The 27,619-nt window shown below is 30.1% G+C and overlaps 2 protein-coding genes across 5 annotated transcripts; one reads left to right on the top strand and one right to left on the bottom strand.

Annotated features, from left to right (window-relative positions):
• Positions 1-988: 988 nt before the first annotated feature.
• Positions 989-10,954, top strand: LOC111281182 (Tudor/PWWP/MBT superfamily protein). Of its 4 annotated transcripts, none has more exons than XM_022868829.2 (14): positions 989-1,539; positions 2,322-2,525; positions 2,694-2,875; positions 5,846-5,972; positions 6,058-6,255; positions 6,659-6,995; positions 7,074-7,582; positions 7,691-7,792; positions 8,077-8,150; positions 8,902-8,953; positions 9,357-9,428; positions 9,547-9,593; positions 10,160-10,231; positions 10,320-10,954. In XM_022868829.2, the coding sequence occupies exons 1-14, from the start codon at positions 1,432-1,434 to the stop codon at positions 10,609-10,611; spliced, it is 2,376 nt and encodes a 791-aa protein (XP_022724564.2). In that variant the 5' UTR covers positions 989-1,431; the 3' UTR covers positions 10,612-10,954. The 4 variants fall into 4 exon arrangements, with proteins under 4 accessions (XP_022724564.2, XP_022724562.2, XP_089613120.1 ...); XM_022868827.2 differs by having other exon boundaries at positions 7,688-7,792; XM_089756994.1 differs by having other exon boundaries at positions 6,659-7,582.
• A 2,796-nt stretch (positions 10,955-13,750) lies between these two features.
• LOC149510784 (uncharacterized) lies at positions 13,751-14,365 on the bottom strand. The gene has a single exon (XM_089757091.1). The coding sequence runs from the start codon at positions 14,363-14,365 to the stop codon at positions 13,751-13,753; it is 615 nt and encodes a 204-aa protein (XP_089613217.1).
• Between the last annotated feature and the right edge of the window lie 13,254 nt (positions 14,366-27,619).

Here is a 27,619-nt window from a genome sequence, read left to right as displayed (position 1 = left end):
AACTCAAAGTTGCTATTTGGAATGGTGAAGGTCCAAAAGTACCTGACCTTTTAACTTCAATTTTTTTGGAAGAACTTGGGGAGTTTTGAAGGTTTATCTCCTAGATTGCTTAATGAAATTTCATAAAACTGATTCCAGAAGATTTAGTAAAAGCAGGAGTCGATATATAGAATTGAGATGTTCATGGCTTGGTGGTTAACAGTTCTTGTTTGCAAGTTTGTTTCTGATTTTGCTTGGTTATGCCCAAGCTCTGTATTTTCTGTGTGTTTCCTTGTTGATGGTTGAGAATCTCTTTGAGATATTGGCCTCCTGTTGTAATTTTTCTTTTTATTCATTATTAAAATCCTAACTCCGCAAAAAAAAAAAAAGAAATCAATATTTTCATTAATTTTTATATAAATTAATAATGATAAAGATGATCTTGCATGTTGACATGTCTAAAATACCTTAACTTGGGAAATAAGATTAAAATTATCCTATTCTAAGAATAAAGATTTTTAAATACTTTGATTTGAGAAAAAACTCGATAGTATATAATACTTGCACCATTAAAATATTAATGCATCAAATATTTACTTTTTTATGAATATATCCTTATACAACACCTTAATATCTTCGTATGATAATTTTCTTTGATTTTGGCATAAAAACTGTGTTCTAAATTTTCATTTATACAAAAAGAATAAGGAACTAGTAAAAGTAACAATCAAATGAAAAATTTTATTGAAATGAAAATAAAAAACAAATCAAAGAAAGGCCACATACTTTATGTAGAAAATTAATAAAAATTTATTAATCCAATCTAAATTCTGTCTGAAACTTGAGGTGTGCCTGATCTTACATCTCTGCAATAATTTTTTTTTGAAAAAAAAATCGAAGGATTTTACCAAATTCACTGAAGCGAATGATACAAGAGACAAACCAGTAGTTTCAGGACACTGTCACTCGTTTCTCTCTTAAAATGTACCTGCCTACAATATTATGACTTGTGAGAGAGCAAAACTTAAAGCCCCAACCCCAACGCTTTAGACTTTAGAGAGAAAGAAATGATAAAAATCGAGAAAAATCTCACGAAAAAAAAAAAAAATCCTGGATAGTCATCGGATTTCAAACCCACAAAATTTAGTTAAAGTTGATGAAGGGCAAGAATCCGGGACTACCCATTTTTGGTTCTGAAGTTATTTCACTACTTGCATGCTTAACCCTTTCCTTTAAGAAAAAAAAAGTTTTTAGCTGTTTTTGTTGTCAGCATTGTTTGGTTAGGACTTGGGATTTACTTGGTAGTCTAAATGGGAGTATTTTTGTTGTGGGTTTTAGCATTTTAGTGCAAAAACCAGTGAAATTCTGGAAGGCAAGCAAAAGTGGAAGAAAAGAGAGAATTTTGGATTAGGGTTTTGTTTGGTGAAAGTGACAGTGACTGCTTAGAGAAAGATGCTTCTTTTTGAGAGAAAAATGGAGCTTGAGGAGCAACTTAAGGAAGCAGGAAACAACCTTCTCAATCCACCATCATCTATTGATGAATTTCTTAATCTTCTTGATGTAAATGACCACTTTTTAATCTTTCCCTTTGTTTCGCTTTTTTGCATGGCATGTTTGTTGCGACTTTTTCATTGCAATGTTGACCTATGATTCATGAATCGAAATGGGTTTGTCATAGATGATCAATGTTCGCAATATCTGAAGTTGGGGTTTTCTTCATCATTGGTTAGTTTTGGACTGAAAGGTTTAGACTTTGTGATGAGCCCCTCTGATGGCTTATTGATTATTTATGTTCTCTGTATCTACATTTTGTCACAATTATAAATACATTTGATGCATATTCCTTAATTACATTGGTTGTAATTTTGGACAAGGAGTCAAGAACCTAATGTGTTGTTTTCTGTTTTTTGTTATATCAATGTTCTCTATTGTTTTTGTGGGTGAGCACAACATTTATGTCTTTTCTTTGTTCTATTGCTTAGAAATTATGTGATAAGCAGTTGATGGTTTATGTTTATAAGTATACTTTTATTCCTTTCAATTATTAGCTTTTGGTACATACTTATGTTGATGATTATTTGTTGAATTGATCAAATTTTTTTTTCAGATTCATGGTTTTGAAGGTGATATTGGCTAATTTTCAATCGTTCTATTCTTGTTCGATTGTTTTGTTCTGTGTTCGTGTTATGGTTATTTTGAATATTTCTGTCACTTCTATGTTTTTTCTTCTATTTGAAGGTTTCTACCCTTTCCCACAATTTTTTTGTTTATTTCATTTTGTCATAACTCCACATTACATTTTCGTTTCCTTTTTTTTTTTTTGGTTTCATTGTCTGTTTCAGAAAGTTGAGAACCTGCTCATTAGTGTGGAGCAAGCACCACCTCGGTCAATGCAGAAGGCACTTCTACCTGTAATGAAGGCACTTACTTCAGATGCCCTCCTGAGGCACTCAGATATGGATGTGAAGGTTTCAGTTGTATCCTGTATAACCGAGATTACAAGAATAACAGCACCAGTTGCTCCTTACAATGATGAAAGAATGAAGGTAGTTAAAACAGTTTAAATGAGTTCTGCTTAAACCACTTTCTGAAAAGATAACAGCTTCAAACATAACAATCTTTCTTTCAAATATATGCTTAAATGTTGTTGTTGGTTCTTCCTTCTATTGGTTCTTAAGTTTGCATAATTTGCCTTCCAATTCATTGGTGCTCAGGAAATTTTTCAGCTGACCGTAGCAGCTTTTAAACATTTGTCCAATGTGGCCAATCGCTGTTATACAAAGGTGGTTTCAGTTCTTGATACGTTTGCAAGAGTTCGGTTATGCTTGGTGATGTTGGACCTTGAGTGTGAGGAATTAATTATAGAGATGTTTCAGCAATTTCTGAAAAAAATTAGGTAAGAGGCTTGTTGGTGATGATTCTTTATTGGTTTCAGTCATATGATGATATTTTTGGATCTATAACCAGAATGCTACTTGAACTTCTATAAGTTCTTGGAAGATATTCTCCGTGTCTAAAGTGAGCTAGATTTTATTAGAAGCTAGAGTTTGTTATTAATTTATATCTTCATATTTACGGTTGTTCAAAACTTATTAAACTACTAGAATTGTAAAATTGTGAATAAAATAAAGTTAAAGTTTGTCATAAAAGTTCTTGATGGCATGTTAGAAAACATCTTTCTATCCTTATAGGTTTAATGTTTCTAAGGCTAGTCTAATATTTGCGATTTAGGTTCCTTGGTTTCATTGTTTAATGGAGGTTTAGTCTGGAAAACACAGTCATGTAGAATTTAAGGAGGATAAAAAATATCAAATATCTCTTGAATTGCATTTTTGTTAAAGGTACATACATAATTGATACTTAGATAAGCTTTTTCATACTCGAGGAAAAAGAAAGTCAAGATTTGATGAAACATATATTAATAAGCCTATCGTGGGACTTGAGGCATTAGCTTTTGCTGTGATTTCCATTTCCCAGAAAATATATGTTGGGGTCTTATTTGCTCTCTTATGTTTTAAGAGAAGTTAGTTGTACTCCACATATTTCTTAGAGTAATTAGTTGCTGAACAAAATGTAGACGAAGGACATAAAATTAATATTGTATATCAGGGATGGTGAAAATTTACATCACCTTAAACTTTTGGTTTTATTAGATGCATGACTACTTACAAGAGAAAAAATTTATTTCTTTCTTCTCCCCCACTATGACAGGTTTAAAACTAGGGCTACTTGTTTTACTTTCCAATTGACTAAGCTATTGGACAGATGGGGTGCTCTTGATTGGAGGTGTGCTAGTTTTGATTATTAGAAGCAAAATTTTAAGCATTTTACCTTAATTAGTTATCTAATTTATTTGAAAAAGGTTGCCTACGCCATTCTCCCTTGGTAGAGAATAGCAATTTTTGTATGAACTTTGAAGTTGGATTTACTTATATCTTTCTGAAGTTAATGGGGCTGGAGTTAGCTCTTGAGAAGGAAGATTAAGATTTGATGTCTTATATAAAGAGTCTTGTTTGTCTTCTTGGTTCATAAACTACTTGTGATGAATTGTATGGACCATACTATGTTTCTGTTTAGAAATGAAAAGGTTATAATGCATTTGCACTTGAAAGAAGCTCTCTGGAGGTATACCAGTTAGTGTGGCCCTGACAAGCATTCTCATCTATGATGTCTATACTTTCTTTTGAGCTACCGGCAAAACGGATATTCCATTCCATCTGATCCATAATCGGTATCTTATAAAATATCTCAGATTTTGATAGATCTCATTTTGGTCATGCTGGTTGATAGGTTTTAGGTGAAGTTATATATAAACATTAGCTTGTTTTTAGGTGTTGTGGCCTTTCATTTGGGTTGGGTTAGGCCTCTTATGTTGTTTCACCTCCTCAACTAGTTCCTGTCGATTTTTAAGTGGGTGGCTTAACCTCACATCAGAGCTAGGTTTGCTTGTTGTCTTAAGTATTAGTCTATGGAATAGGTCTATTTTTCTGGGCTGTTCCATTGAGCTTGCACATGAGCGGGAGCACAAAGTGTATATCCCTCATGAGCTTGGTTTAAGGTTTGTAGTGGCCTTGTATTTAGGTTGGGATCTCTCCACAAGTTGCCAGTTTGTTTTGGGTTGCTTTTTTAATGATAGGAGAATTATGAGTTAGTTAATTTTTCCAACAAATTATGCTAATGACTAGGGGATATCTGGGCTTGTGCGGGCTTGCTAGGAATTACGTGTACATAATGATTATTTCTTTTGTAAATGCTTTGGATGAGGCAATACAGATGTTAGTCTTTGGCATAGAATATGTGGGGCAAAATTACAAAAAAAATATTATCATTGGCCTTGGTTTGTATATGCATTAAACCTTGTGCAAGACTACTAGCCTTTAGACTCCCATGCAGGAGACATAGATTCTCGTTTCTCTTCGAAAATAATTTAAAAAAAAAATCTTATTCTGTGACCCTTTTTAATGGTCAAATGCATTTGTGCATTGTTTGGCAATTACTTTCATTGTTGAAGAATATTGATTTAGTAGTAACTTCAGTTTTGTCATTGCATACTTTGTAAGAGAAAATGATCAAGATAAAAAGAAGAATATACTACGAGACACCCTGACTTTTATTGTTGAAGAATATAGATTTAGTAGTAACTTCAGTTTTTTCATTGCATACTGTGTAAGAGAAAATGATCAACATACAAAGAAGAATATACTATGAGACACCCTGATTTTGTATTTTTTATCAATAAATATTTTAATAGAAGAAGATTTGTTGTATGTGGGGGGCATTGTTTTCTTTCCAAATTAAAATTCCCATTATCATAAACAGGAATAAAAATTTTAGTTGCTCTCAGTTGCATGTTTGCATTGTCATAAGAAATTCTTCTGATAATTTAACATATTTGATATGTAATTATGACAAAACAGAATCTCAAATTATTAATCCTAAGCCCTTTTTTTTTAAAAAAAAGGGAAATCTCTCAAGTCCCCTGCCATTTATATCTGTTTATCTTTACGTGCATTCGTTGTGTCAGTTAGCACACTTATTGCTGATGGATGTAAGTTTTTATCATTCCTCAATGGGTTTCTAAAACTTTTTAACCTTTTAATTTAAGTTGACGGTGAGTTTCCTAAACACTTTTGTTTTTAAGAGACTATCTATTTTGCAATTGTCTGAAGGGTTTTGAGAGTCTTGTGATTTATGGCATTCGGTATATAACCACATTTGTTGTGTTCATGTTGGATGCTATTCAGAACACTGTGACATTAACCACTATTAACTGAACAAATGGCTTTAGGAGACTTTTTAATTTGGCGTACTGCGTTTACCTTACTGAAATTAACAAGTTGTGGATTTTTCCTTGTTTTACTTTAAGGTCCAACCATCCTCATACTGTTTTTCTGTCCATGGAATCAATTATGACACTGGTATTAGATGAAAGTGATGGTATTTCCTGGGGTCTTCTTAGTCCTCTTTTGGCTAGTGTGATGAAGGAAAATCAGGTAATTTTCTATATCTACGCTTCCTCTACTTTATGTTTTTCATTGTTTCTCTGAGACAATTAATACAGTTCACTTATCATTATAGAAAATATTACCAATTTCATGGAAGCTTGGGGAGAAAGTCATTGCTAACTGTGCTCATAAGATTAAACCATATCTCATGGAAGCAGTACAGTCTATGAACATTGCTTTGAATGAGTATTCTCCAATCATTGCTTCAATCTGCAAAAGTGAATCTGATAATCTGGAGTACTATCATGTCAATAAGTCTGGGGACCATTTGGTATGATTCTCTCTGTTTACCATGCTACTCATCAAAACTGACCGAAATTCAAAATTTAGTGTTTCTTCATTGGAATTCTACAATGTGACAAGTAGAAAGGTTCTTTTAATTGAGGATATTTTATCAAGGTATCTTAAATTTGCTATTTGGACTCCTTTGTAAATTGTAACGTTTAATTTTTAGTTGGATAAGGATTCATGTCTGTTCACTTTTCAACTATTTGAGATTTGAAAAGCCTGCTATTTTGATAGAGCCAGTTCATCTGCCACTGTGTACCCCATAATCTGCACTTTATTTTCTGCTAAATGCTTGTTCTTGTTGCAATGATGTTTGTGCATATCTTTACTTAAGTTGTGTTGAACAACTTTAGAATGAAGTTTGAATACAACTTTTTATTGATCAGGTGAAAGTGGAACCTGTTTTTGATGGAGAACTCTGTGAAGATATGGATGCTATTTCCAAATCATTGACGAGGACTGTAACTGCTGGTACCAGAGATAAAAGCAGAAATAATGATGCCATCTTAAATGTTAAACCTTCAAAAATCTTGGAGTGTTGTTCTCGTATGGAGGTACCCAGAAGTGCTGCTGCTACTGATGGTGCTAGACTTGACAATTCTGTCTATTTGGATCCAGTCAAATCAGAAACTGAGCCAGATATTGTTCCAAAGAAAAGGGGCCGGAGACCTAATTCTTTGATGAATTCAGAAGAAGGCTATGATCATTCTTGGATTTATATGGGTAAGGACACTTTGCAAATCCCTCATCATAGAAAACCTCATGAAAAGGGAGTTGATTGTTCATCCTTTGCAAACTCAGATTTGGAGGATGCAGCTGCGCAATTGATGGATGAAAAAGTGAGTGAATCCATGGAGTTGTCTTTCCAAATTAAGGAAATAATAGGGGCTTCTTCTGCATCTCCAAATAGTGGTCTTCCTGGAGGAATTAATCCTAGAAGGGGCCGGTCAAAAGGGAAAGAGAGCATGACAACTGAAAATGCTGATCCTAATTCCTCACTAACAAAGAGATTGGAGTTGAAGGCCCAGATTCTGGAGAAACCCGCACCATCTGCAGGTGGCAGTCTGCAAATGAAATCTGAAGCCAAAACTTCAGACAGAAAACGGCAGAAGCGCTCAAGAAGGGTTGAGATTGGTGCAAAGACAAACCAAGCTTCTCTATATTTTGCCCCAGAAAAGGAAGGTAGGGTCCAAAGTGACCTTGAGGAGAAAAAGTTGCAGCAGCCAACTGTAAAGAAATATAAAAATAATCAAACTTTGGATGATGATGATATGCTGGATAAAAACATCAGTGGAGCATCTGGTAAACAGGTATGAAACAAAGATGACTTCCATTGATTTTTATTTTTGTTCTACACTGAATAAAGGGTTGTGTCTTAAGCGCTTACTAGTCTGCTCCTCTTGTCAACTGGATAGAAGACAATTTCTAGATCTGCTACTACATCTAGAAGAGGTGGTAGTTACATGGAGAAAACTCCTAAAACAAATCCCAAGAGCCAAAGAAATGCTAGAAAGGGAATGGTATGTTGTTATTCTACTTGCCATAACTTGTTCTGGTTGTGAGGACTCTGATATTTTTGGTTTCTTTCTTGCTTTTGCTTTCTTTTCTTAGTAATTTAGCTCAACAGAATTCTTAGAGCTTCCTTTCTTGCTTTGTGTTTGTATGGGCCATTTGTTTCCCATATCAATTGTTTTTCTCCATTTCATCATTTTGTTTTCTTCCTCCCTCCCCAACATTGAAAGGTAATTGCCATTTAGTTATATTCAAAATTTAATGTAATTACATGGTTCAATTTCTGATTCAGGCCTCTGAATTGCCTGATCTTGGTGAGGAATTGACCGGTAGGAGAATAAAAGTTTGGTGGCCAATGGACAAGAGGTAAGTACTGAAGACCTTGTTTTGCAGTTCTGCATTTTTACCATTGCTTCTTTGAGAGGCTTGTCAAGTTTGTTGTATCTCTCAGTATTTAAAAGATCTCTAAACCTTATAATTTCTGATAAGGTATTGAAGTAGAAGCTGTTGGTAAGTTCATTGTTCTGTCCTTCAGTTTTTATCGATGAAAGTTGAGATTCTGAAGAGGTAGCCTGTTGGAATATTGTAACCTGTTGGCATATGAAGCTCAAGGGCTATCATGCGTTGTTCCTTTCATTATTGTGGTGACGGGTCCTTTAGATATTTGTTAGGGCTTTTAAGTTTCAACCAAGTATTCTTCCAAATGAATGACTGTACATCTGAAGTTTTAGACTAAAACTGTAGGCCAGGTCCTGTTGTTAAGGACATCATGCACTATGATGAAGCACTAAGAGGAATTGTCAGCTTAGGCTTGCATGTTAGCAAGCTTTTAGACATGGGGTCCACAAGCATCGAGATTAAGTAGTTGTGTGCACTGGGGTTTTAATAATTTTCTGGACTATATCTAGTCATGAGAGGATGGCTTTCATGGTGAAGCCAAAGACATGTGGCCAATGGTAAAGAGCAAGGCTTCTCAGGTTGATGTGCCACTTGACAGTAGATATGTCTCTGTAAGAATTGGCAGCAGTTTAAACCTCTATGAGAAATGCTGTTTATTGTGACACTAAATTAAATTTTCCCTGTAATGCTCTCTAATGCGGAATTTTACATCATGCAGGTTTTATGAAGGCGTGGTAGCTTCCTTTGACCCCATTAGAATGATGCACCAGGTCAGATAAATCTCACCAAGCTATAGTTATAAGTCTCCCTGCAGCTTCCTATATTTTCCTTTCTTTTTCTTGCATATCATTCAATTTTATGAATCCATCGAACCTTTGCCTTTGTCCTTGAAGTATGCTGGGCCCATTACCAAGCCCCCTTCCTTAATTCAAAGGCAAGATTTTTCTCTCACCTCGAGCCCATGACCTATTCTCGTTTTAGCATCTTCTACTGTTATTGAAAATAAAACTGAATCTAAATGATTCTTTGCAGATAAAAGTCATTGGTCTTCATTTAACATTTATAGTCTTAAACAATCTTCCATGTAAAATCTTCAATTTCAGCTATCTTACTTTTGCCTTTCTCTGAACGTTGTAGTCTTAACTATGATTCTGTTGATGACTTATCATGCAGGTGTTCTATGACGATGGTGATGAGGAAAGACTGAATCTCAGAAGGGAATGCTGGCAGCTCATTCATGACAAAGTTGGTGTCTAACCATCTATTTGTTTTTTGTATTATTTTTTTGTTTTTGGTCACAGTTTGTTGTTTTATTTCAATAAAATAACTCCATCGTGGTTCGATATCTTGATCATATTAACAGGGCCAAGAAACTACTGATCTTCCAACACCTGATGTTTCTCTTGATATGTAAGTGTTGCTTTCCAGTTTCCACCTATTATTGGTTTCTTCTAGATGTGTGCTTTGAAATCAGAGTCATTAGTTGCTGCACCTTGCCAAATTTGAATCTGGCTATCAATGATTAAGTTGCCTCTGCTCTACTATAGTCTTCAATTCAGCCTAAGAATAAAATTTGTAGAAAGAATAAGAAGGTTATGAAAATTGTCTGTTGGTATCACCTAATAAAATGCTGATTGCCAGGTTATTTGCAAGCAAGTTTAAAAGTTCCTTCAGCTCCCTGTTATTTTAAAATCTTTGCGTATCTTCCATTTCACTCTCTTCTTGCCTGAGAGCTTTGGCATCTTGGCATTAAGTTGTTGCTCTGAGCATGTTTCTGCATGCATGATCATTTCTGTCAGAATAATCATAGAATTGCAATATGACTAAAATCTCTGCGTGGTTTACAAGTTTCAGAATTCATTTTTATTCTCCTTTCAAGTGACTGATAAATTTATCGATTTTTAGTTCTGGTGGTGCTTGTTTTCAGTTTTATTTAATTTCATCTCATAGTTATTGTGCTCATGTTGTGTGACCAGACTGCGCAAGCAGAAAGGTAAAGCACATTCAAGCTTACCAAAATCAGCCAGGCCCCGTTCATCCTCAAAAAGGTTAGTGTACCAGGTTCATTCATTTATTCATTCAAAATCTACATTTTAATATGTTTGGACCCTACTAAAAACTATGATGGTATTCAAGGAATGGTGCTCATGCTAGCACATCAACACGAAAATCTAAATCCTATGCTGATAGCTCTGCTGACGGTGCTATGCTTGACAAGTCTATGGTCCATAAATCATTGAAAGATGCATCTACAACTGATGGCAGATCAACTGGTGATGGTCAAAAGTCTGCTGAGGAGTTGAAGGTTGAAAGTAATTATCTGGAGTCCAAGCCAACAATTCCAGAAAGACTGCCCTCATCTGACAGTACAAGTCTCAAGGATGGTGAATCTCCTAGTGCTATCCCCTGCAACGACCAAGGGAGGTGAGAGAAGGAAACTTCTCCTCGAGGCTGACGCCATGGTATGTATATATAAAATGTGAAGAAAAACCTCTAAAGCTGGTAAGTTCAGCTTCAAGACAGGAGAAAGGGATCGTTTGTTTTTGTCTATAGGTGAAATATAAGGCTCATTTTTGCTCTCAAATGGTAATAGAGCTGCATATTTATCTTTCCCCTTGTGAACCGTTGGTGGTGGCTGACTGGGCCGGACTTCAGTTATGTAATGGAATTAGTTTGCACACCATTACACGGGAATGTAATCAAGTCCATATAAATATAAATAGGTCTTTTTGGAATTTGCGGTGAAATGAAATCATGCAGTTGCCATGAAATTCTTGTTAGCAATCGGCCCCTCCTTCACCATCTACCAAATACCAAGTTTCTTCTATTTTCTTCTAGTGAATCTCAACATTGGTGTCCAATAACTTTAGTTATTATTATTATGATAATTATTATTTGCATTCTTTCTGACAATTTAATGGGATTACTTGAATTACATATCGAAATTTTGTCTTTTGACCGATTTGAAGGAAGAAAATGACAATTGAACATGATTTACGGTTGCTTACAAAAAGACCTAGCTGTCAAGAGACTTAATAGATGCTACCTACTTAAGTTGAGTCCTTTTTTTTTCTTCCTCTTCTTCTTTTGGCTCAGAAAGTCACTGAAGCAAGTCTAAGATTCTTGATCAACTAACTTTTTTTTTTTTTAATTATTAGTAAAGTGTATGAACATTTGAAATATAAAATGGCATTTCACATGTATAGTAATGATTGTTACCGCTATATGAATAGTAACTTCGGTTTAATGATTATAAAAATTAATTAAAGAACAAAGAGATATGGAGATTACTGGCTGACGAGAGATCAATTTAGAATTTTTTTTATAATATGTCATAAGTATTTTCAAATTTTGTTTGATTTAATTTTTTTCAGACTTTCAAAAATGATTGACATAAACGGGGAGCTTTTCTCTCTGATCAACTAGACTAAATTTTGTTTTTTTTTTTTATAGGGTTAAATATATATTTGGCATCTGAATTTTAAAATTTTTGTTTCATTAGTATTTGAAAATTTTTTTGTCACATTGTTATATGAACTTTCAAATTGTTATTATGTTGACATTAATTAATTTTACTGACGAAACATGAATATTCAATAAAATATTGACACGTATAAAAATATATATATATATATATATATGTAACGCCATATCATTATTGCTGCGTTGGAATAAAAAGAAAATTTAAAAAAAAATTTATAAAAATTTAAAAAATTTAAAAAAATAAAAAATTCAAAAACTTTTCGAGAAATTTTTAAAAGTTCTAAAAAGTTTTAAAAAATCCTAACAAAATTTTAAAATTTTTTTAAAATGATAAAAATAATAAAAACAAAAAAATTAGGAAAAAAATTTTAAAAATTCTAAAAAAATTTTAGAAAATTCAATAAAATAAAAAATTTAAAAATTTTGCAAAAATTTAAAAACTTCTGAAAAAATTTAAAAAATTCTAAAAACTTTCAAAACTCGTAAAAATTTTCAAAAATTTAAAAATTTTAAAAAATTCAAAAATAATTATGGAAACTTGAAAACTTTCAAAAAATTTTATAATTTTTTTTTATATATTAATAGAATTTTACCTTTTGATAAATATTAATTTTTATAAATTTTAATTTTGTTTGAATTTTTTTACTTTTTAAAAAATTTTCTGAATTTCTAAAAATTTTCAAATTATGATAATTTTATAATTTATAAAATATTTAATTTTATAATTTTTTATAAATTTTTTATAAATTTAAAAAAATTTAGAATATTTTTAAAAACTTTTTAGTATTTTTTATAATTTGTTGTGAAATAAAAATATTTTTTTGTAAATTTTAAAAATAATTTTTAGAATTTTTTTCAAAGTTTTTTAAAACTTTTTAGAATTTAAATAAATTTAGAATTTTGTAAAGAAATTTTAATATTTTTTGAAAATTTGTTAATTTTTTGAAATTAAAATATTTTTTATAAATTATAAAAATTTAAAAATAATTTAAAATTTAAAAAAAAAAATTTTTTAATTGTTTTGAATTTTTTGAAGTTTTGAAAAATTTTTTGAAGTTTTTAAAATTTTTGGAAATTTTTAAAATTTTTAAAAAATTAAAAAAAATTTAGAAAATTTTAAAATTTTTTAAAAATTTTTTTAATACTAACATGACAATAATGATGTTGTATTGACTAAATTATTTTTTACACGTGTTAATAACTTATTGAATATTGATGTCATATTAATAAACGTGATAACAATATGAAAGTTAAGTACTAACGTAATAGAAAAATTTTTAAGATATTAATGTGACAAAAAATTTTAAAGTTTAAGGACCAAACATATAGTTAACCTTTTTTTCAACAGTAATATGGATAATTTCATTTAAATACAAGTAAGAAAAAAATAGTAGTAGTTTTAATTTGGTGAAATTGAGGGTTCAAATGCAAAGACTAAAGCTCTTCTTTTGCTTTATTGTATTTTAAAGCATGTTTTTATTTCTTGGATAGGAATCTAAATGATTGTGGAAGTAAGTAGATAAGATGAGAGCAAACATATAAAAAAAAAAAAAAAAGAGAGAAATATGATCGATTTACGTTGAAGAAGATATTTGGAAATAAGGTCGCACCACTCACCATCCCATCTCCTTCACTATGCCATGGATGAATAAAGAATATCAAACACGCCTCAACTTCAAAAACATGCTACGTGTAGGCTATCTAATATTCCCTTGGCTTGCATAGCTTTGATTCTAAGGAATTGATTTTATGAAAATGATCAACTCTTGAAGTTTTTAATTATAACTATAAAATTTAAATTGAAATTATTATTATTATTATTATTATTATTATTATTTTTTGAAAAGAAAGGGTTCGTTCATTCATTCATAAACTGAAATGCAATCTTCCAGTACAACGTTAGAGATAGAAGTGGGATATTCCTCTATCCAAATGTTTCTATCTGGATCCTCTAAACTCCTGTTTGCCAATAAGTGGGCTACCTTGTTACATGATCTTGGCCTATGTTGGACATGACAGATACAGAATTGCTTCATTTTCTGTTTGGCATCCTATGTTATAGTCCCCACTCGTGATAGTTCAGCTTATCTCCCAGCAATGGATTTGATAATCCTTAGTGCGTCACCTTCAAGGATTATTCTTGTGAAACCCAGCTCTGCTGCTAACTCCAATGCTAGTAAAGCTGCTTCAGCTTCAACATGAAAGGATCCCCCTATAGCTGATATTGGGATGGTTGCTACAGCTAGAACTGCACCTATGGAATCTCGGATCACTATTCCGGCCCCATCTCTCTGCGATTGCTTCTGCACTGCCCTATCAAAGTTGACCATGACTATATCTTCCTCTGGAGGTTGCCAACGCTGCTGTATGCTTTGGACCCCATCGTTTGTGACCTGTGTGGCTTTAGTTTCGTCTATGTATCTCTGGGAGAACCCCACCATCTCATTCAGGCTCCTCTTTGTATCCCCATGCAACACGTTATTACGTTCATTCCGTACCACCCATGCGATTATCATACAGGTATGAAGGGTTTCTTGGTTACTTGACAGGCAAATTTTTTTCACCCATTCTGCATTATCATCGGTTCCTCTCTGGCTTAGCTGGTCACCGTTCATAGCTTCCCAGATTTGATCCGCACATGGGCATTTTCTAATGGCATGCATCACAGTTTCATCAGCTACTCCACACATGAAGCACATCCTGTTCACCGCTATTTCCTCTTCTGAAAATTTACCAAAACCGGTAAATAGCCATGATAAATTCTCTAAAATAGGGACTTAACCTTGCTTGGAGTATCAAAAGCCCACAGAGTAGTCCACATTTTCCCATTGTTTGTGTCTACTGTTATCGGAGGTTTTGACTCTATGGGAGGAGTTCTAGTTTCTGGTTGAGTTTTCTGAGTTTTCTTACGAGTTTCGAGAGTGTCATCTACATATCATTTGAGGTGTGATGGCAGAAGGTTCGGAAGGGGTTTGGAACAACCTGAAACTAACGGAGGACGAGAATGATCGAGTTGAGATAAGAACCGAGTGTGATACTGTGAATGTAGAGGAGGGAGAGAAATGGTTAGTGGGTAAACTATTAACAAATCGCCCTTTCAACAAAGAAGCCATGATCGGCACTTTCAAGTTCATTTGGAGAATTACCATCGAATTGCAAGTTAGTATATTGGATTCCAGTATTTTCATTTTTAAGTTCGGCTCGAAGAAAGACAAAATGAGGGTTATGGGTGGCTCCCTTTGGTCCTTTGAAAAAAAGCTTTTGATCTTCACTGAGTATAATGGGGATTTCAGACCATTGGAATATAATTTTACGAAAGCTCAGTTTTGGGTAAGTATATACGATCTCCCCCTAAAATGGATGAACAGCAGTGTTGGAGAGATAATTGGGAGAAAAATAGGGAACTACAAAGGTTTTGATCCAACTAGGAACAATTCGGAGTGGGGGATGTTTGTAAGGATTCGAGTGGAATTAGACATCAGAAACCCTTTGAGAAGATTTGTGCTACTGGGTACTCAAGGAGGAGGGAATAAGATAAAAGGAGTAGTAAAATATGAAAGGCTGCCAACCTTTTGTTATGAATGTCGTAATCTTGGCCATACAGGTATGGAATGTGGATTAGCAGGGAATAAAGAAAACAGAATAGACTCTGATTCTCTTTATGGTAGTTGGCTGCATGCGTCCCCCGTTAAAAAAGGGTATGGCTCTTTCAGTACTGTCACCCGAATAGGTTGGGGAAGAGATTGGACAGGTACTGGAAACATGTTCTCGAGGAAATTGGGAGATAACAACGGAAGTGTTCGAGGGGAACAGGAAACTCTACATGGAGGTGGGCATAGCAGAGTACGGCCTCACCAAGATGTGACTGAGAAGGATAATCGATTGGAGGAGATAAATCTGCCAAAAAATCAGGAAAATGAAATCAGCGGAGGAACGAGTAAACCCTTGATCCAGGGGACGGATTGGCAGTGGCAGATACAATTTCGAAATCAAATTTGAAGCAGGTTGCACGTGATACATAAAAAAGGTGGTATTGCAGGAGAGGATATAGCTAGAAATGAGCGGGACCCATGTCCATCAAAGGCCATGTATGGAAACATTGCTAGCCATGAAAAAAACATTGCACTTAAACACACATGTGACAAAAATGCTGGGGACCTCCACTACACTTGGAAGCCAAGAGGGGAACAGTAGCAAGCTTAACTCGATTAAAGAGGGGCGGGAAGAGTCGACAACGAGTCACAATGCTGGAACAACATGGAAGAAAAAAGCAAGACGTGTAGCTAGACAAGAGATTGCTATTCAGACAAGTCTGGGAAAGCGAGGGATGGATAAAATATTGGATACAATTGACAATGAAACAAACAGTGAGGGAACAAGTCAACCCGAGGGAGGGAGATTTGATGAAAGTGCAACAATGACATTAATACCAATGAGGTGCCTTGTGTGGAATTATCGGGGGCTTCGGAACCCTCATACAGTTCGAGCTCTTCAACAGCTGTTGAAGAAAGAGAAATCCCATGTAGTTTTCCTTAGTGAAACAAACCTACATAAAAGGAAGTTCAAAAGAATAAAAAGAAGATGCATGTGCTTTCAATGCATGTATTGGGGTGAGTTAAATGGGACAGAGTGGGGGATTAGCCATGATGTGGAACACACAGACAAATCTTCAACTTAGAAGCTTCTCAAAAAACCACATAGATGTGATGATGGAAGGAATAAACGAGGTTGACAATAGGAGAATCACGAGGTCTTATGGTGAACCCGACACAAGACTGAGGCAGCACACTTGGGATTTAATCCGAGACCTAGCATCACAATCCAACATGGCATGGCTGTGTGTTGAAAATTAAATTTTATTTAATTAAAATATTTAAAACAAAATCTATATAAGGATAAAGTTCAAATTGATGACTTAAGATGGTGGATCAAATATACCAGAACAATTATAATTTTATCAATATACCTTTTTATTTGATTAAAAAAAAGTTCAAAGTCAAAATATTTTATAAAAATATTCCTTTTATTTACTTATTAAATATTTATAATTAATTTTTTTGATACAAGTAGTGTTCACAAGTAGGATTGGACTCTCGAGCCAGTTAATGCCTATAAAGCTCAAGTGTAAGCTCGGTATGTCCATTTAAGTTAGGATTATTTTTCAAATATTAAAATATTTTTATATTTAAATATGTTTTTAAATTAAAATTTAATTAAAATATTATTTATTAATATTATATTTTGTCAAACTTGATCATTTAATCCCAAAATATCAAATTCAAAGTTTGAATCGATTATAACTAAATCACGTCAAAATTTTATGATAAGTTCATAAAATCAAATTCATGAGAGCAAAACTCTAAACTATAACTAGAGAAATTGGAAAAGGTCCCTACTAGCATTTGCATTTCAAAATTTCAATTCCCGAACACCGGATAGCGTCAAACTGAGTCAAAGCATTTGTACGGAATTTTTTTTTTTTTTTTTTAAGGTGAGTTGAAGAGACTTAGCTACACATTTGACCTATTTTTCAAAACCACTTCTCTATTTCACAAACTGAATTTTAGGTAAACAGGAATTTTGCATTTTTTTGGTCAAAATTTTGAATTATGCGAAGTTAATAATCTCCTATATTTTAAACTTTGTTCTCCAAGTGTGAACGAGGCTTTGGTTTAATTATAAAGAGGAAATCCTTAAATTTTGAGATTTTTATTTAAGTCCTATTGTGTATGAATTTAATTATTTAATTATATTTTAATTTATATATTAATCATTCAGTAATTGTAACTTAAAAAAAAAAAACTTTATTCTCTAAATTTGACAGAATTTTGAAACAGTCCATTTCATATCTTCATGGCAATTTTGAAACGGTCCAACCATATATTTTAATTGGGATTTATTGTGCCACTGATCCATCTCTTTAACCACTAACTGCCTTTGTCAAAATAGAATGACCTAGAGAGATTAAACAAATAAAATATTAACAAATTCATTAATACATAATTGGCTGTTCGAAATTCAAATCTATAATCAAATTTTAGTAAATGCCTCATCTTACAAAAAAACAAAATTGTACAATAACTTTGTTGGTTTGGTAGGCAATGTGAAGGTTGGTTGATGAAATTAAAGCAACAAGTTAATTTCCAGTTTCCCTTACATTTACCAAAACTAGGGTAGTTTTCAAGAAAATTTGAAACATTATGAAAAGCTTATACCCAAAGATTATACCTACCTCGGGAGTGGGAAGAGAAAATTGAGGTGGCAAATGTCTCAATATCAAGTAATGTGACTAATAATATGTAAAAATAATATCTATTAATTTCCAACAAGATTAGGTTAATTATTGATAAAAATATAATGCTCTGTTACTCGAAATATTTGGTTAGAATTTAAAAGTCTACTCTAAAAGTTTTTGTCGATCCAAATTTTGAAATAAACGAGGTAAAATTTATGAGAATAAGGAAAAAGCTATCTCGTATTGTTGTAGCGGCTAAATTAACTTTTGACACATTTTATTTAAAAACAAGAAGGAAAATAGCAATTTCATGTACACATTAAAATTAATTTTAAGTGTGGTCCCTAAGACTATTAAAATTTTTAATTTGAAGTTATGTCATAATTAAACTTTGTGGATGACTGATGAATATTTCTATTGTGTATCAAACATTTTATTTTTCTTTTGGCCAAAGGGTAATCAAATACATAATAAGCTTTCATATGTAGAAAAAAAATATTGATTTCCAAATTGGAGGTTCTATAGATATAATTTTTGATAAGGTGGCATAATGCTCAAGTGCGAGAATTTGCTTATTAAATACAAAAATATGAAATCGTTATCAATTTTTTTTATCTAAATATTATTGGTCACCTTTGTGAATCATCTTTTTTATGGTTATCTTAAGTTTAAACTAAGGGTCTCTAAAAAAAATAAAATTTAGTTTACATCAACAGAATTGAGTTCGAGAGTCGATTATGTGTATGAAAGGTTTTAGCATCTTTACAATACTCACAAATTGGTACCAAATTAGTTTTATGTTATCTTAATTAAGTCTTAATCAAAAATAGTTTTTATTAATTTCAATGTTTCAATATTTAAATATTAAAAAAAATTTTAGGTTTTCACAAAAAAAAAAGAAAGAAAAAACTCACTTTAACAATATTCAAGATAAACTTATTATTTACTCAAAAAGGTTCCGTCGTTAGATTTATTAAATATCTTATGACAATGAAATCAATTTAGTTATTTTTATTTATTTACAAATTATAAATTTCAAATTAATTCCAAAATAATTAAACAAAACAATCATACATATATATTGTACAAAAATATCTACAATTTCCAAATTTCATATTCTCAAATTATCATATAAAATCAAGAGAGCATAAAAAATTAAAATAAAAAAAAAAAAGAAAAATCTTGCGATTTAGGTTGGGTTGGGCTTGGATAACATATGGATCCTTTTCTTCTTCAAGGTCAAAATGGTAGCAATTTAGTTGAGCTATAAAATCTCAAAATTTTCATTTTCTTTCATTTTTTTTGTTGTTTTTCTCTCTTCCAATTACTTATTGATTTTCTTCTCCCTTTACTTGTGAACTTCTCCTTCAAAACTCAAAGTTTTGTGTTGCTTGATAATTGTTGATTATGTTAATTGTTTCTTGATTCTCTGAGCCTGAAATTGAGCTTTTTATATAAGGATTGAATTCTTGTTCAATTTAAAAAATTTTAATACCAATTGAATCTATCAAGATCCTGTCAAATTTTATTTCTTCTTGTAGAAACTTAATTCCTAAGACTTATTAAAATCAAACTCAATTTCTAAATTTCAAATCTAAAAAAAATCACAATCTTTTAAAAAATCAAAATTTGTGTTATTTATTTACCATAAATAAAACTAAAAAACACTTTTCAACCTTTAAATTTGGGCTTAAAATTGTTTTGAAAATCTAATATCAAAATGCAATTCGAGACCCAATAATATCGAAAAGACCTCAAACAAAACTAAGTGCCTACAATTTCTCTTCTTTGCACATTTTTTATGAAATATGAATTGTATAAAAACAAAAGACTTCTATTTTGTTTGTGTTAAAAAATTATCAGAGGAAAATAATAAAAGCTCATCCTCAATAGAAAAGTTGAAATTTTAAAAGTTCAAAAAGCTCATCCTCAACAGAGGTATTAAAAATTTAAAAGGCTCCTCTAACTAGAAGTATTGAAACTTTAAAAATTTAAAAAGCTTCTTTAATCAAAGTCATTAAAACTTTAAAAATTTAAAAGACTCTTCAAACCAAAGGTATTAAAACTTTAAAAAATTAAAAGGCACCTGAGGTATTGAAACTTTAGAATTTGAAAAGACTCTTTTAACAAGAGGTATTAAAATTTTAAAAATTTAAAATACTACTCTAACCAAAGATATTAAAACTTTAAAATTTTTAAAAAGACTCCTCTAACCAAATGCAATGAACCTTTTAAAAAATGAAAGAGATTATCTAATTAAAGGTTGTAAAACTTTAAAATTTTAAAAAGCTCATTTAAGCAAAGGCATTGAAATTTTAAAAATTTAAAAAGCTCCTGTAACTATAGGTATTGAAACTTTAAAATTTTAAAAAGACTTCTTTAACCAAACATAATGAAACTTTTAAAAAATGAAAGAACTTTTCTAACCAGAGGCTATGGAACTTAAAATTCACAATTAAAATGCTCTTCTAACTAGAAATTTTGAAACTTTTAAAAAATTGAAATAGCTTATTTAACTAGAGGCTATGAAACTTTAAAATTTGAAAAAAAAAAAAAAAACTCCTCTAACCAAAGGTAATGAAATTTAAAAAAAAATAAAAAAGTTCGTTTAACTAAATGCTATAAAATTTTAAAATTCATAACCAAAAAGCTATTATAACCAAAGGCTTTAAAACTTTAAAAAATTAAATTTAAAAAGGTACCAAGAGGTTTTAGTGAAAAGGTACCAAGAGGTTATAAGGATCATACTTTGAGGTCTTATAAATCATACTTGGACGTTTTGGAGATTATATGCAGAGGTCTTACGAATTGTTTCTTATTTTGAAAAACTCTTTTTCAATAGAGGTTTTAAAACTTTAAAAATCAATATTTTTCTTTTCATGTGGTAACATAGTTGGGCTTAAATTCTCAACAAGTGCCTTGGGCTTAAAATTCAACTAGTACCAACTAATCTGGGCTTAAGTCTCATTATGTGCTAGCTAATTTGGATTTAAATCTCATCATACGTAATTTAATCTAGGCTTAAATCAAATTTCTTTATTTCTTTTTTCACCTCAAAGTTTGCAAAAATGCAAATGTCATGATATGAATGCCAATGTATCCTACCAAGATGCAAATGCAAATACTTATCTCACCAATATAAATGCAAATGCAAATATCTAAATAAATTAGATGCAAATGTCATTTTTTCATCATCTTTCTTGATATCTTTAGAAAATTTAATTAAATGATGTAAATGTTTGTAAACGTCAAAGATCTAAATACTCACAAAATGATGCAAATGCATGGTTCTAACTATGATGCAAATGCAATATTTAAAACAATGATTTAAATTTTCACCAAATGATGCACAGACATGGTCCAAACAATGATGCAATTTTTAAATTTCACAAATGATGTAAATGAATGATCCAAACAATTATGCAGTTTATAAATTCCTTAAATGATGCAAATGCATGACCCAAACAATTATGCAGAGGCAATTATCAATTTGTAATTATCAAAACAAAACATTTTGTTGCCCTTAAAAGGTCAGTTTTCTTGTATTGATTTGGAAATCATCTTTCTCCCATCCACGAAAATTCATATATGTAACAATAGAAATTTGCATGGTTTCAAAAACTTCCAAAAGAATGGTAACACCAATTACCCCAAAATAATAATAAAAAAAAATCACCTCACATAACAATTTTTTGTGACCAAAACAAAAATAAATCAATTCTTTAAAAACATGTGACATTTAGATTTCTTGAAATCTTGTGATTACTAACTTGAATGAATTAGGTGAATCACATTTTGGTTTTTCCAAAAGGATGAAATGGTTTCACACATTTAGTTACTGAATGAGAAAGGGAAAATCAATATTTTTTCATCTAGACTCACAAATGATAATTCAAATTTATTGAAAAATGATTTGGTTTAAAGTATAATTCTTTTTTGCACTCCCTTTGATTCTTAATATGTGGTATTTTAGTAAATGCCAATACTAACTTAAATAGGCTCAAAATTTTTAGAAAAGACTCAAATTTCAAAATAAAATTTCAAACTTAGTTAATTTTCTTAAGTTTCTCAAAGGTTGTCAGTGCTCATTGGTTCATTTAAAATGCAATCTTGTTTCAAACTATCTTTTCGGGTTTTCAACTATGCAAATCAAATTATTACATACATGAGAACACAAAATTACTAGCTATGACCATGCCGCTATATGTGGAAACAACAAAATGTTATTCCTCTTCCTTTTTACTTTAAATTATTGACCCTTAAAGTTAAAAGGTCTGTTTGGCTTGGTTAGAACTTTTACAAGAAGCACTGTTGGAATATAACTATTTTAAGAGTACCGTAAAGGGAAGCTAAAAAAATTTAGCAAATTTAAATATTTTAATATATTTTTAATAAATAAAAATAAAATAGTCAAACTTTATTAAATTAAAACACAAGTTTTAGGTGAATAAATAAATAAAATAAAGTGATGTTTTTATTAATTATAATAAAAAAATAAATGAATTCAATAAAAAATAGAAAAATAAAAAAATAATGTGAAATTATATAATTCTCCTAATAATTTTGTAAATTATTGATGAGTAAAGTGAAATTCTAAAAAACTTTCATTAAATATTTCTTATTAAATTTGCACTTTTGAAAAGTTTTGATTTATACCTCCGCTTAGAAGTTTAAATTTGCTTCCTACCGAAATTAAAATTTTGAGAGCCAAACATCTAATTTATCCTTTTACAATAGATAAACTCTTCCATAATTTAGATGGTCATGTAGCTTGCCAAGTTCGTGACTGGATACTACTGGCACCGTGCGTTGAATAGGATTTTTCAAGCATTAAGTTCAACTTGGTTTAATTTAGTTCAACTCAAAATATTATTATATTAATAAAATATTTTTACTTAATTTTAATATTTAAATATATTTTATAATATAAAAATATTAATATAAAAATAATTTAAAATATTTTAGTGGTAACAAGCCTAAATGAGTTCTATTTAACAAGCCAAATAGAGTCACAAACTTATTTTTAAAGGTGTCAATTAGACTCGATCCGTCTCATAAACTCATTTTATTGAACCATATGAGTAATAGAGTTCATATGTAAATAATGAATTTAGTTATGCTTTTGTGGTTAAAATCATATGATATGTCAAGGTGAACTATTTTTCTATAAAAAAAATATTATTATTATTTATCAGATTTTTATTATTTTAAATATATTTATAATTATTTTAATAAGTAATTTAATAACAGTTTTACAGTAATTTTAAAAAAGAATGCCATATGTCAACTTTTATAAAGAAATCATAAAAGTATTTTTGTAATTATGATATAGGATATAATAATAATTTTAGTCAATTATGATAAGAGGGGTATCATTGTAATTTTAACTAATTTATGGTAAGAGGGATGATTTGTAATTATAATAAAAAGGATACTATAATCATTTAAGACACGTGTCAACTTTTAATCAAAGAACCTAAAGGCATTTTAATAATCTCAATGAGATTAGTAATTTAATATGTGACTAATTTTATATTATGTTAAAATTTAATTTATGTAATTTAATAAGAGTATTATAGCAATTTTCAAATAAAAAAATCACACATCAAATTTTTATGAAATGATGATAAGGGTATTTTAATAATTTAATAAGTGATCAATTTTATATTATTATGTTAAAATTTAATACATAAATTTAAAAGGTATTATAGTAATTTTAAATAAAAATGTCAAATGTCAACTTCTTTTGATTTAATCATATGGACATTTTTGTAATTATGGTAAGGAGCATTATAGTTATTTTGATTAATTTTGATAAAAGGCATTTTCGTAATTAAAATAATAGAGCATTATAATAATTTTGATCAATCATGATAGTAGAGGTATTTTTATAATTATAATAGGAGGGATATTATAGTAATTTTAGTCAATTATAACATGAAGAATATTTTTATAATTATGACATAAGGGTATCATAATAATTTATCATTTATAAGAGAGATATTTCATCATTTTAAATATAAGTGGTATTATAATGATTTGATATTTATAAGAGGGATATTTTTATCATTGAAGAAATAAAAAGCATTATAATAATTTATCATTTAAAAGAGAAATATTTTTGCCATTTACATAAAAAAGTGCATTCTCATTTTTTTTAAAAGGTGTCAAGTAATTAATAAAAAAAAATATCATAACAATTTTTCATTTAGAGGGACTCGATCTTTAGACTTAGTAAAAATTTTTAGAGTCACCACCAATCTTTTTAGATGGTGTGATTGGCCACCCAAAATATATCATCTTTTAATAAAAATCTCAAAATTAATTAAAATTTATTAAAAAAAATTTAGGTCTGTGAAGTCAGAGTTAAGTTTGGGAGTAAAGTTACAAGTGAAGAAGATAATAGTACCCTCACATCCCTCGTTCAGAGAACGATACCAATTAAACATGTGTAATCCTTTAATTTTGATGATATAATCTGTTATATTTAAATTTAATTTTTTAAATTTATTTAAAAAATATTTCTTTGTTATGAAATTAACATTATTATTATTATTATTATTATTATTATTTCGTATTCTATAAATTCTTCAGTGCTTTGACGGAATTTATAAAAAATTACTATTTAAAAAACACTTCATTTATTTGTTTTAAAAATGATTTTAGGAACATCCCAACTCTTTGATGAGTTTCAAAAATTTATTAAATAAATTTTAAGATTATCTCGTCTCTTTAATGAAATCTTAAAATTTTGAACAAGTTTTAGAATTATCTCAATTTTGGACAATATCCTAAATAAAAATTATTTTTTACAGTTAAAGGAATTAATTAATTAATTAATCTTTATTACGATTATTTTAAAATTTTTTATTTTTAATTTTTTTTATTATAAAAAAATTTAGATTATCCCAACTCACTGGTGAAATCTAAATACTAATATCTTGCTTATATTAAAAAAAATCGAAATCTTTTAATTTTTTATTTTTTTAAATATTCAAAATATCAATTATTATTTTTTTTCATTATTGTTTTACATTATCTAAATCAATCTTTATTTTAGTAAAAATAATTTTGGATTATCCCAACTCTATGGTGAAATTCGAAAAATTATTTTTACTTGCAACAATTAAAAAAAACTTAATTCTTTCGGCTTTCTTTAACAATTACATTTAAAAGATTCATTTAAATAATTTATTCTTTTATTTTATTTATCATTTTTTATAATTTATTATTCTTTTAGTAAAAATTATTTTTTAAAATTATCCCAACAGTTTTGGTGAAATTTAAATAACCTTTTTGCTTGAAATAAAATTTTATTTTCCTTAAATAGATATTATTATTAAATTTTTTTTTCGCATATCATATTTTGTAGGTCCATATTTTATTTTAGTATTGTTTTTTTTTTCACTTTATTGATTTGTTTTTAAAAAAATTAATAATAACAATAATAATAATAATAATAATAATAATATCATAAAAAATAACATAAAAATCAGCATAAAATAAATCAAAATCAAAACAGAAAAATAAAAAGAAAAAGAAAAGGGAAAACTTATGAATAGATCGGGTCAGCTCGCGAGTTAATGCTTGGATCTTACACAGGTCGGGCTCAGTTTATATATCCAAAATGACGTCATTTTGAGGGACTTATAAAAAGCTTATTTTTTATTTTTATTTTTAATTTTTTTCTTTCCCATCTCTCTCTACCACAGAGCCTCTCTTTCTAAAAACTCAACCCTTATCGCCGGCCGCCATGGTTACCCAGTTTTTGGTCGGTTGTCGTCATGCACCGGTGGTCGAAAACTTTAATTGACTAAGAAAAATTCAAAAAAATCTTAGATTCCGGCCTCTTTTCTAGATTTCGATGGCCAAAGAATTCAATCGATTGTCAAAAAATTTAAACTTTTCCAGATTCTGGTGACCTAAAAAAAATCCAAAACATTTTTAAAAATTCTCCTAGTGATCCTTTTTGCTTTCTAAACACTTTTTCAAGCTCAAAATTTTCAAAAAAAAATCTCAAACTTCCTAGATCGAGAATTTCATTCTTGGTGTTTTTTTTTTTTTTGAATTTTTTGTATGTTTGCTATTGGTTCCTTTATAAAAAAAGATTGTGATTATTGGTTTTTTCTTTGATTTTGTTTCCTTTTGTCCTTTTTTTCTACAAAACTTAGCTCTATTTATAGAGCTTCTAGGATTTCAAATCCCAGATCTCCTCAAATTTTTTTGTGAAAAATTTAGGTGTCATCTGGTGACTTTTGGTCACTGGATTTGATGCTATCAAGTTAGGCAGTGTCAAAGTGGAAGATGGACCACCCTGGTAGCTTGATTTCAACTGCCAGAGTTGAAATCAAATATATTTTTTTCTTTTTTTTCTTTTTTTTAAAGGTTAATAATAATATTAATATTAATATATAAAAAAATTAGTGAGTCAAAATTGGTATCTACAGCTGTCACTTTTTGCTTATTTATGAGAATCAAGAATAAAGCAAAGATAAAAAGACACTAATTTTATTCAAGTAAACACATACAAAAAATGAAACATTGAACATAAAGTTTTTTTTTAAAGAAAATTTGAAAGGCTCATTTAAACAGAGGCTACGAAACTTTAAATTCAAAAAGCTCCTCTGACCAGAGGCTACAGACTTTAAATGTTAAAAGGTTCCTCTCACCAGAGGCAACAAACTTTAAATGTTAAAAAGCTCTTCTCACTAGAGGCAACAAATTTTAAATGTTAAAAAGGCTCATTTAACCAGAGGCAACGAACTTTAAATGGCTCCTTTAACCAAAGGCAACAAACTTTAAATTAAAAATTTGAGAGGACTTATAAATTATGCCATTTGGTCTTACAAATCATGCCTAATTTTGATAGAGTCCTCTAACCATAGGCTCTTAAAATTAAAAAGCTTCTTTGACCAGTGGCAACGAATTTTAAATGTTAAAAGGCTCATCTGACCAGAGGCAACGAACTTTAAATTCAAAAGGTTGAGAAGCAATGATATTTGAAAGATTTTTTTGAACAGAAGGTTCACATCTTTCCTGCTTTTAACTTTTTTTTTTGTTGGTCTTGGATTGTCCTAGACCCATACATCTGTTATGTCACATGCATCTGTGAATAACATTTTCATATTTTTACAATGTCATGCAATGAATGATGATCACGATACAAATGCACTCATTATGCAAATGAAGAGACCATCTTTTTTTTTTATCGTCATTTTTTTTTAATCCTCAAAATTTCTCAAGGTTTGTTTCTTTTCTTCTTCTCTTGAATCCCATGCATTCCAGCAGTTCATTAAGTTTAGATAAAAAAAATTCTTTTTATATCCTATATTCAATGTTGACCACTTTTATGACTTATAAGCTATCTTTCTCATTAACCTTTGTTCCCTATTATTTGGGTTATCATTTTAAATCTCCTTCAAAATAATGTGTCTTTTATGGTCATTGTTATTCTTTCATCATCTTTTGAATTTTACGACAATTATAACACAATGCACATTTCTCTTTTTAACAAGAGGGACAAAAGGAATGATAAACAAAAAGGTATTTTATTTTGGTAAAAGAAAAAAGTGTTTCATGCATTATCTAAAAGGATATAACAAGGACAACAAGTAATCACATAACAAATATTTAGATCATCATGAACTAATTCATCATGGATTCTTTTCTAAAAACTCTTGATTGGTGCCCTTGAATTTAAAAAATACAGCAGACCAAG

This window comes from Durio zibethinus, chromosome 28 (genome assembly GCF_047325235.1).
Source record: "Durio zibethinus cultivar Kanyao isolate XHJ-2024 chromosome 28, ASM4732523v1, whole genome shotgun sequence".
NCBI classification, from domain to species: domain Eukaryota; kingdom Viridiplantae; phylum Streptophyta; class Magnoliopsida; order Malvales; family Malvaceae; genus Durio; species Durio zibethinus.
The sequence above is the reverse complement of the archived record's forward strand: the minus strand, read 5'-3'. Positions and strand labels throughout refer to the sequence as shown.